This window comes from Colobus angolensis, unplaced genomic scaffold (assembly GCF_000951035.1).
Source record: "Colobus angolensis palliatus isolate OR3802 unplaced genomic scaffold, Cang.pa_1.0 Scaffold168, whole genome shotgun sequence".
In the NCBI taxonomy this organism is placed as follows: Eukaryota; Metazoa; Chordata; class Mammalia; order Primates; family Cercopithecidae; genus Colobus; species Colobus angolensis.
Genome location: NW_012114799.1, coordinates 5,414,540 through 5,426,190, shown reverse-complemented (window position 1 = coordinate 5,426,190; position 11,651 = coordinate 5,414,540). Strand labels below are relative to the sequence as shown.

General features: G+C 39.2%; 1 protein-coding gene across 4 annotated transcripts in view; it reads right to left on the bottom strand.

Moving 5' to 3' along the window:
- Nucleotides 1-11,651, bottom strand: part of R3HDM1 (R3H domain containing 1) — a 200,677-nt gene that overhangs the window by 48,266 nt on the left and 140,760 nt on the right. For all 4 annotated transcript variants that reach the window (XM_011937729.1, XM_011937730.1, XM_011937728.1 and 1 more), the window contains one exon: nt 3,725-3,879. In XM_011937729.1, the coding sequence (XP_011793119.1) occupies nt 3,725-3,879 (155 nt within the window). The remainder of the gene's footprint in view (nt 1-3,724; nt 3,880-11,651) is intronic.

The following is an 11,651-nucleotide window of genomic DNA, read 5'->3' as shown; positions in this document are numbered from 1 at the left end:
AGGAGGCTGAGGTACAAGAATTGCTTGAACCAAGAGGCAGAGGTTGCAGTGAGTCGAGATTGGGCCACTGCACTCTAGCCTAGGTGACAGAGTGAGACTCTGTCTCATAAAAAAAGCCAATATAACCACTATAACCACTGATGGTGATGACGTTAGTAATAGTAATGATAGGAGGGTTAACATTATTGGGTATTTACTGCCATGTTTTAAGTTCTAAGTGCTTTATGTGTATTATCTCATTAAGGCTTCTGAACAACCTAAGAAAGTATTTTTTAGTAGAGATGGCATTTCACCATGTTGGCCAGGCTGGTCTCAAACTCCTGACATCAGGTGATCCGCCCACCTCGGCCTCCCACAGTGCTGGGATTGAACCACTGCACCCAGCCTGAGGGTACTTTTATCATCTGTTTTATAGATGGGTAGATGGAGGACATGAGTTTGAATCCTGACTTTCCCACTTACTAGCTATAAGACTTTAGATTAGTAAGTAGAAAAGTCAGAATTCAAACCCTGTGGCTCCAGAAACTCAGTTCTAGAATCATTTCACTGTTCTCTATACCTGGCTCTATGATTTAAAAGGTAATGATTGGCCGGGTGCAGTGGCTCATGCCTGTAATCCCAGCACTTTGGGAGGCTGAGGAGGGTAGATCACTTGAGGTCAGGAGTTCCAGACCAGCCTGGCCAACATGGTGAAACACTGTCTCTACTAAAAATACAAAAATTAGCCAGTAATCCCAGCTACTTGGGAGGCTGAAGCAAAAGAATCACTTGAGCCTGGGAGGCAGAGGTTGTCATGAGCCAAGGTCGCACCACTGCACTCCAGCTTGGGTGACAGAACAAGACTCTGTCTCAAAAACAAAGAGAAGGAGGGAGGGAGGAAGGGGGAGAGAGAAGGAGAGAGAGCGAGCGAGATAGAGTGAGCAAGCGACCACTATTAGAGAAATGTACAGGCATGGAATACACTGGAGGGAAAGTCAGAGTTCAAATCCGTATCTTCTGGCTCAGGAGGTGTAGGACAGATGACTTTTCTGGCTTACTTTTTAGATGACAGTTTATCACTACCCAGCTTGATTACCAAATGTAGTAGGAGTCATACTTTAAAGCAGATGACTATTATTGATAGCTGGCCAGAGCAATACTTCCTACAATCATTGAGCCAATGTGAGAATTACATTAAATACAATGAGAAAATAATGTTAAAATGTAAAAATGTATGCTGTAGAAATTATGACCACTACCTTAGCTCTGGAATGGTTTCAATACCCAGCCAATTTTTGAATAATTAGGCTGTAATTTGTTTAAAAATGACATTTCTCTTACTAGATGTAAGCCCCCAAAGATTAAGGGCAGATCTTATATGCTCAACTCTGTATTGGATTAGATAGTATAACCAGAGTCTTTCAGGAGGGAAGGCTTCTGGCTTGGTGCCAATCCTGTTTAATGCTTAACTATGGGGAAACAGACAAAGGGCAGGCTCATGTGCCTAGGCTCAAGGATGGAGGATAAGGGGTCAGAAGCATGGGGGATGTGAGAGAAAAAGAAAATGGAAAACCCACTTTTCATGATGTATCTTTTCTTTCTTTTGTAGATGTGTTCTATGGTCAAGGGTCCTCAAAATTGGACATACACTTGGGGCTCAACAACATTTGACAATCTCACATTTCACACTTTAATTTCAACTTTCTGAAATTATATGGAATATGCTTGCACCTTTGCTTATACTCTTCTTCATTCTCAGAATGTCATCTTAACCAATTTATGCCCATCATTTTCTTTGAAGAGCTAAAGGTTTCTAACTTTCCAGAAGGCTTCAAATCAAGTCCTTAACCTGTTCATTGCTGTATTTCATGCTGATCCTCTCAGTTACTAATCTGTACACTATCACCAATCTGTTTACATGTGTTTAGATAAAATACATAAAATATGTGTATTTTATCTTCCCAACTAGGCTATTCCCCATCTTCCCAACTAGGCTATTCTCTCCATGTTGAGACAAATGAAAGTGGTCTTTGGAGTTCTCTCTCTCTCTCTTTTTTTGTGACTGAGTCTCTCTCTGTCACCCAGCCCAGAATGCAGTGGTGCAATCGGAATGCAGGGGCGCAATCTCAGCTCACTGCAACCTTTGCCTCCCGGGTTCAAGTGATTCTCCTGCCTCAGCCTTCTGAGTAGCTGACATTACAGGCGCCTGCCACCACGCCTGGCTAATTTTTGTATTTTTCATAGAAATGGGGTTTCACTATGTTGGCCAGGATGGTCTCACACTCCTGACCTCAAGTGATCCAGCCACCTTGGCCTCCCAAAGTGCTAGGATTAACAGGCATGAGCCACCGCACCTGGTCCTGGCCTGGAGTTCTTAAAATCAGACTCAGCTATGAAAAACAATGAGGCTAATAAAATAAACCCTCTTGCAAGTTATTCCATAAAGATAAAGGAAGGTAAAACAAAATTTTGAAAAATGTGTCATATTATATTGAAGACACGTGCTTATTCATGAAATAACAGGTATTTCTGCTTTAGAACTATAAATTAAAATCCTGTAACGTTTTGTTTTTATTTAAAATTCTCCTGCTTCAGCCTCCCGAGTAGCTGGAATTATAGGCCCCGTCACCTTGCCCAGCTATTTTTTATATTTTTAGTAGAAACAGGGTTTCACCATGTTGGCCAAGCTGACCTCGAACTCTTGACCTCAAGTAATCTGCCTGCCTATGCCTCTCAAAATGCTGGGATTACAGGTGTGAGTCACTGTGCCTGGCCTAAAATCTGTAACATTTTAAAATATGAGACATATCATTGCTTTCTGGGATGGAGAGGAAGGAAAAAAATCGGTCACAGCACAGGAAACTGCACATATTTTCCTATTCTATAACTACAGATTCAAGGTATATACTGTATCTCTATTTCAAATACCGACCGCCAACCTCTATTTTCCTATTTCTCTCTCCCAGCAATGAGGACTTTCTAAAGAGCTGAGGAATAGAATAAGACATTTGCTCATCTACCTGTATTGCTGGAAACATAAGACAATGCCAGACAATATTTACTTGCCAATACCCATGTGTTTCAGATCTTAAACATTAATAAATGAATAATGCAATAAAATGAGGATAAAACAAGGCTGCTATGACTAATAAAACTCTTAAGACTATAAAGTTGCGGCCGGGCGCGGTGGCTCACGCCTGTAATCCCAGCACTTTGGGAGGCCGAGACGGGTGGATCACGAAGTCAGGAGATCGAGACCATCCTGGCTAACATGGTGAAACCCCGTCTCTACTAAAAATACAAAAATCGGCCGGGCGCGGTGGCTCACGCCTGTAATCCCAGCACTTTGGGAGGCCGAGACGGGTGGATCACGAAGTCAGGAGATCGAGACCATCCTGGCTAACATGGTGAAACCCCGTCTCTACTAAAAATACAAAAAATTAGCCGGGCGAGGTGGCGGGCGCCTGTAGTCCCAGCTACTCGGGAGACTGAGGCAGGAGAATGGCGGGAACCCGGGAGGCGGAGCTTGTAGTGAGCCGAGATCGCGCCACTGAACTCCAGCCTGGGCGACAGAGCGAGACTCCGTCTCAAAAAAAAAAAAAAAAAAAAAAAAAAGACTATAAAGTTGTATATTACAGAAGTGTTTTTCCTGTATTAAAAGGAGAGCATAGAAGATGTATTGTAGTTGTGCACTTAATTTATTCAAAATCATCTCTACCCAAAGTACATAAAAGAGACAACGTACCTGATATGTTGGCACTGAAGTATAGGGGATGACCACTCCTTGAATCTGATTTCCAATGCTGTTGGGTTGGCCACTGACTAGGCTCTGACTCTGGGGTTGCTGAACTCCAACTATTCCTTGGTAGTTTTGCTGCTGGTTGGGTATAACTTGATAACCTGTAATGGCACAAGGAGTTAAATCCTGCTCTGAATTCATTTCATCTAATAAGATTAAAAAAAAAATTTAAGCAAGTACTTTTATGCTCTAAAATGCTAAAATTTTGATTACATGGTTAAATCCCTAAAACCATCTATTATAAAATAACATTTTAGCCCAAGTTACCTACATTCCCTTACTAAAATATATTGAAATAAAATCTGCCTACAAAGATTTCTTCTACAATTGCAAAGATTATAGAGTCACACACTTAGATAACATAGAACAATTACTATTCAGGGCATATTGCAATCTATTATGACAACTAGTTTCTCAGGACCAGGAGCTGCTACATAACATGAGCCCAGAGTAAATGGAAAATATGTAGGGCCCCTTGTTAAAAACAAAAACAAAAACAAACAAACAAATAACAACAAAATAACTATTAAGAATTTCAAGTTGGTAACAACAGAATATTAACACAAGCATGGGGCTCTATGCATCTGCAGAGGTTCCATTCCCATGAAACTGTTCCTGCTGGGGATTTAAAAAAAAAGCAGGGGAGAGAACCACTTTTGAATGTGTCAAAGACACAGACAAATGGAGTTATACAGTAATTTTTTAGATTATTTCTTCACTGTTTGATTAAGGTCACTTGACAGATCATTAAACAAACCAAGTAATCTGCTCAAGGTCACAAAGCAAACAACTAAACTGACTGTTGGTAATTTAAGTGGTAAGTTAGGTGCACAAATTTACTTTTATCAAGTAAACTTTTTTACTTAACAAGAATCTACAATGATAAGCTCTAAGTAGTGAATATGAATTGTATTTTTGTCTCCTGATCCTAAAAGGATTCTTTTAGGTATACAAATTAGCTAAAGACTCATGTAATTTACTACATGCTACTCACAAAGTTTTTTTATTTTTATTTTTTAAAGAACTAGATAAAAATAATCATCTAGCTTCAGAGTATCGAAAAGTTTTTACAAAGATGAAATGAACTAGAACACCACCTATACAGACTTCAACAGCTAAAGTGCAATGAAATTGTTTCCCTGATAACACCATAAATACATTTTGTTATCAGTTTTCATTTACATCCTCACTAATTTCTAAAGCAACAGAAATGGCAATTTCAAGTATTGATAATAGGCAGCAGCATCACTGTAGTTGTCTGGTAGCTTTAATAATTCTGCTCAAGGACCCAACAATTGAATAAAATCTAGCATCCATCTTCTCTAAAAATTTAACTACAAAGTATATCCTGTAACAAAGCAACACATTAAAATTAAGAAACTAAAAATCTTGGCCAGGTGTGGTGGTTCACACCTATAATCCCAGCACTTTGGGAGATGGATGGATTCGGGGGATGGAGGTGGGTAAGCTCAGAAGTTCGAGACCAGCCTGGGCAACATGGCCAAATCTTGTCTCCACAAAAAAAGACAAGATAGCGCCACTGCACTCTAGCCTAAGTGACAGCATAAGACCCTGTCTCAAAAAACAAACAAACAAAACCAACCAAACAAACAAAAAAACCCCCAAAACACAGAAAAAAAAAAACAAAACCAGAGTAAAAATTCAGTTATAGTGAATCCCTTAACAGTGAAGGGTTTTTGTAAAATGATGTTATTTCTATAGCAACAGTACTTTATGGCCATGTTTCCAATGACTTCCTTCTCACCAATTTAACTTTGTACAAAAAAAATGTGTATTTTAGTTCTTATCTGTAATAAAGTGATTGATAATATGCTGTTTGCTAAACCTTTATTCCTTGTGAATTTCCTATACTACTTAAACTTATAGGCAGGTAAAGGCAGAGAACAGAATAAACTTCTTCCTTTTTAATCTAACAATTAACATTTCACACTATTTTCAGTTCATCAAATGACAAGTATCTCAAATTTACACTCCAAATTCCAAACACCATTAAAACATACAACGACAAATTTCCACCCTTAGAAAAATAACACAGGAATGGAAATGAAATGTGAACGTGAGACCTTTTTTTGTGTTGGAAATGCCACCTCAACACATACACACATTTACAGAAGCATCAGAATTTGGGTTCTGTATAGACTGGGATAATAACTTCTTAAAACAGACTTGGCAGAATTATAGTCTATTAAAATGAAAACAAACTGTATATATCTGGCAGAGTTCACTGTAATATAATCTGACTTAAAATAATTTGACTTAAAACAGTCATACCCCCCTAAGAAACTAAAAATGTTATGCATATTACTTTTGTAGTCTATTCAAGAAATATTCAAGGTTGTAGGTTGCCTCGAAAGAAAGCTTTAAAAAACAAGGCCAATTTATGTGCAAATGTGCTTCTGATTTTTTTTTTTTTTTTCTTTTCTGAGATGGAGTCTCCCTTTTTTGCCAGGCTGGAATGCAGTGGCATGATCTCAGCTCACTGCAGCCTCCACCTCCCGAGTTCAAGTGATTCTCCTGCCTCAGCCTCCCAAGCAGCTGGGATTACAAGCACATGCCATCACGCCCGGCTAATTTTTCTATTTTTATTGGAGATGGGGTTTCACCACATTGGCCAGACTGGTCTCCAACTCCTGACCACAGGTGATCCGCCAGTCTTGGCGTCCCCAAATGTTGGGATTACAGGCGTTAGCCACAGTATCAGGTCTGATTCTTTTTACTTATCTAAATTTAACAATTTTTTGAGATTTGTCTTGGAAGTCTCCTGCTTAAAATTCTCTATTATGATAAAAGGTCTGAGACAAAAAATGCTTTCAATAAATACCTATAGAAGCCATGTCATAGTGATTTAATGTGGGGTCACAGTTGGACTCTACGTCATGGAATTTGTTTTTTAGCTTTGTTTTATTAGAGACAGGGTCTCACTCTGTTGTCAAGGCTGGAGTGCAGTGGCATGTTCACAGCTCACTGTACACTCGAGCTCCTGGGCTCAAGGGATCCTCTCCACCTAGGCCTCCTGAAGAGCTAGGACTATGGGTGTGCACCGCCATGCCTGGCTACATCATGAAAGCTCCATCAGTAAATTTCCAATGGTATCTGATTCTCTTTTTTTCTCAGATGCAGTCTCTATCGCTCAGGCTGGAGTGCAGTGGTGCAATCTTGGCTCACTGAAACCACCATCTACTGGGTTCAAGCAATTCTCTTGCCTCAGCCTCCCCAGTAGCTGGGACTACAGGCACGCACTGCCATGCCCGGCTAATTTTTGTATTTTTAGTAGAGATGGGGGTTTCACTATGTTGGCCAGGCTGGTCCTGAACTCCTGACTTCAGGTGATCCGCCCACCTTAGCCTCCCAAAGTGCTGGGATTACAGGCATGAGCCACCATGACTGGCCTGGTATCTTATTCTTTAATGCAGCCTAATCTCCTTTAATATCCATGCCTACTAATTGCCACACACACACACACACACAAACACACACACACACTCTTTACAAACACCACGCACATTTTGAAAATTTGACATGAAATATAAAACAGTTGATCTCAGCATCTGGTCATTTGTTACAAAGGGTAGTAAAAAGGACATCATCTGGGTTAGATAAAGATAGATATGACATGGTCCCTATCTTTGAAATTAAGCATTTTTAGCCACCATACCATATGAGGATAGCAGTATAAATAGAGTCTTACGAAAACAAGAGGAACAAATTAGTCCTGACTGATATTTATAGAGGTAGTGACATTTGGGCTTGGACTTAAAGGAAAAGCTCATTCCAGCAAAAATAAAAGGTTTGGAAAAAGTAAGACAGTTAATACGTTTGAGGAATGGGGAATAGTCAATAATGAATGAATATGGTATGTGAAATGATAAGTGGAAGATGAAAGTACAACAGAATACTGAAGAAGAAGCAAAGGTTTTACACATAGAAGAGTGATGAGAACTACCAGGAAGTTCTAGATTTTAAAGATTGTGAAAATAGAAAAAACACTAACATCTCAGTACTTCATTCAGAAGTAGCATAAATAAGCCAGGGTTGAGTTTTTGAACACAGTGGAGCTATTAAAAATAATAATGCCAAGCACTTAAAAAAATACCTTCGCTAAGAATCTATCTTATTAATCCCTTCAAGATTTTGTCCATTCTCTTTTGCCACATTTCATAAAACTCTGCAGGTAACATAACCGTTTTCTGATTAGTTGTTCTCTCATGATTTGTGTAGGCTTTTTTTTTTTTTTTTTTGAGAGCGAGAGTCTTACTCTGTCTGCCAGGTTGGAGCGCAGTGGCGCCATCTTGGCTCAGCGCAACCTCCGCCTCCCAGGTTTAAGTGATTTTCATACCTCAGCCTGCCGAGTAGCTGGAATTACAGGCGTGTGCCACCATGCCTAGCTAATTTTTGTATTTTTAGTACAGACAGGGTTTCGCCATGTTGGCCAGGATGGTTTCGAACTCGTGCCTTCAGGTTATCTGCCTGCCTCGGCCTCCCAAAGTGTTGGGATTATAGGCATGAGCCATGGCGCCCGGCCTGAATTTAAATTTTAAGGTAACACTGGGCCAGCGCGGTGGTTCACACCTATAATCCCAGCACTTTGGGAGGCTGAGGTGGGTAGATCACCTGACATCAGGAGTTAAACCAGCCTGACCAACATAGTGAAACCCCATCTCTACTACAAATACAAAATTAGCCAGGCGTGGTGGCGCAAGCCTGTAATCCCAGCTACTTGGGAGGCTGAGGCAGGAGAATCACTCGAACCTAGGAGGCAGAGGTTGCAGTGAGCTGAGATTGCGCCATTGAACTCCAGACTGTGCGACAAGAGCGAAACTCCATCTTAAAAAAATAAAAATTAAAATTAAAAAAATTTTAAGGTTAACATTGGTTTATAAGATTAAACACATTTAATCACCTTTTCATTAAAATGACACTCTCACGAATACAAATCACATCAGACTGGAATTTCTGGATCACTCATTAAGTCTGTCCTAGAAAACTGTACAGCAGCTAAATCACAGATTCCATATGATTAGCCTCAAGGTGCTTAGGAAGAACTCAAATAAAGAATACAAACTGTTTAACTTTATATCTAGTATGTAAAGCTTGTAATGAAGGTATTATTTGAATATTTTATTTTTAATTAATTTACTTACTATTATTTTTTGAGATAGTCTTACTCTATCACCCAGGACAGAGTACAGTGGCGCGATCTCACCTCACTGCAACTTCCACCTCCTCGGTCAAGCGATTCTCCTGTCTCAGCCTCCTGAGTTGCTGGAATTACAGGTATGTGCCACCTCACCTAGCTAATTTTTGTATTTTTAGTAGAGACAGGGTTTTGCCATGTTGCCCAGGCTGGTCTTGAACTCCTGAGCTCAAAGTGATCCGCCCTCGTTGGCCTCCCCAAGTGCTGGGATTATAGTGGTGTGCAACGGCACCTGGCCTGAATATTTTTAAAAACATAGACTTAATATATTTAAAAAAAAAACCTTAGAGCATAAAAAAGATTTTTATAGAAAATTTGGAAAAAAATACAAAAATAGAAAAAGTCTGTATGGGAAAATAATCACTTACAGATACTCCCCATTTACATTTTTATATGTGGCTAGCCTAATTTTTTATGCAGAGGGCAACATATATATTCATTTTCATTATTTACAGAAACGGGGTTATATGACATATACCAGTTCAAAATCTTTTTTCATATAATGCTTCCACATCTGATCAACAGAAATTTTACAATGTATGGGAAGAAAGTATTTAAGTAATTTTCTTCAAAACATATTTAGACCTCAAGTTTAACATCAAACAACTCAACTGATCTTTACTGTACTTTCAGGATGAAGGCATGGGTTGAGAAGCTCAAAGGACAAAAAGCAAACATTGTAGAACAATTTATGTCAGCTTCCTGTGTCTGCTTTGGAATTCGGCCCCCAAATTCCTGTCTTTTCATTTAAAATATAATTTAAAATTATACTTTCATTTTAAATTTAAATTTTCACTTAAAATATAATTATCTTTAAAATTATATTTTCATTTTAAATTTAAATTTTCATTTAATATATAATTATCTTTGCTACAATGATACCACAGCTAATCTTTTGGTTTTTTTTTGAAACTGAGTCTTGCTTTGTTGCCCAGGCTGGAGTGCAGTGGTGCCATCTCGGCTTATGGCAACCTCAACCCCCTGGGTTCAAGTGCTTCTCTTGCCTAAGGAGCTGGGATTACAGGTGTGTGCCAGCACACCCAGCTAATGTTTGTATATTTAATAGAGATGGGGTTTCACCATGTTGGCCAGGCTGGTCTTGAACTCCTGACACCAGGTGATTGGACTGCCTCGGCCTCCGGAAGTGCTGGGATTACAGGGGTAAGCCAGTGCACCCAGCCACACAAGCTAATCTTAATACCTAAGCCTCAAATGCCATTTATTAAGTTTCAGGCACTATTATGAGTACTTAGGATATGTTAACTCATTTAGTGTTCACAATCGTATGAAATAGACACAATTATTATCCCTATTTTTCAGATGAGGAAACAAAAGGCACAGAGAGGTTCATACTTTGTTTATGGTCAACAGCTATCAAGTGTGTAGCTGGGAGCTGCACACAGCTGTCTGATTCTAAAATTTACTTTTCTGAGGAACACATATTGAAGAAGAAAAAAGTATTATAGTAATGTTGTTCAAACAAGCAGAAACCGGCCTTGTTTCATTTTCTGATAATTTTGGTTAATGAAGATTTTACTGTAGCTTAACATACCTAAGTCTCAAGATAAACAATTACAGGAAAACAGATAATTACTGGAAATAATGTCAATCAACAAGGAAACTTTTTGTTCATTTGAACTAAAGATTTATTGGTGAGTATAAGCATTGTTATTAAAAATAGGAATCAGAGTGAAAATTTTTGAGTAGTTAGTCCAGATGGTAGCCATATGAACTTGGGGGCTTTAAAAAAGAGCACGTGTAAATGAGTATATGACTAGCGCATAATGTCCTCTCTGTGGGAGGAACAGTCCTTCCCTTGGTTTGCCCACTACCCCCAAGATGCGTGGTTTACTATTAATGTATTTCAAAGTTACACTTCCTTGCCTTACTATAATTAGATTATATGCATAAATTGTATTAAACAATCAGAAAGGGCCACTGCACTCCAGTCTAGGTAAAACAGTGAGACTCTGTCTCTAAAATATTAAAACATAACAAAAGGCAATTGGGAAGGAGAAGAACTGGCTCAAATGGTGACACTATTTCAGGTTCCACATCCCACGATTCTGTCTCTCAGCCTGAGTATTTCCATGTGAATCGCCAATGTTCCCTTTGGACTTTAGTTTTGCTGTTTTGCCTCGAAGGCTGCTTTTGCTCAAAATGTCTGTTGCCACATTCCAGATGAGTCTATAGAAGATTTGTCTAGCAGCGTTTTCATAGATACTGGCTGTCTTCTCCACAAAGTCAGGCTGCTTTGCCAAGAAGTCAGACTTACTCAGCAGGGCAATGCCAGCTTTAACCTGGACACATTTTGTGCAAGGAGAGCTGCTACGTTTTATGGGTGAAGTCTTGAAGTTCTGTGAAGCAATGGCTTTTTTCCATCCACTGAGTAGCATTTCATTTTTACATCCAAAGCAGGAAAACCCATCAGGTTTAAACTACACTGGATAGAAAGCCATCAGGGTCTGAGGAGCCGTTCTAAACTATCACAACTAAAATCGTCATTCAACATCTGATGCTCAGTATGATCGGTACCCCAGGAGGGAAATTCTACTGGCATTAGGACAGGTATCTGAATGGTTTTTCCAGAAGTCATGATGAAATGTTTTATCATTCATTCTAATAAGTATAACAAACATACAACATAGTAACTGGCTA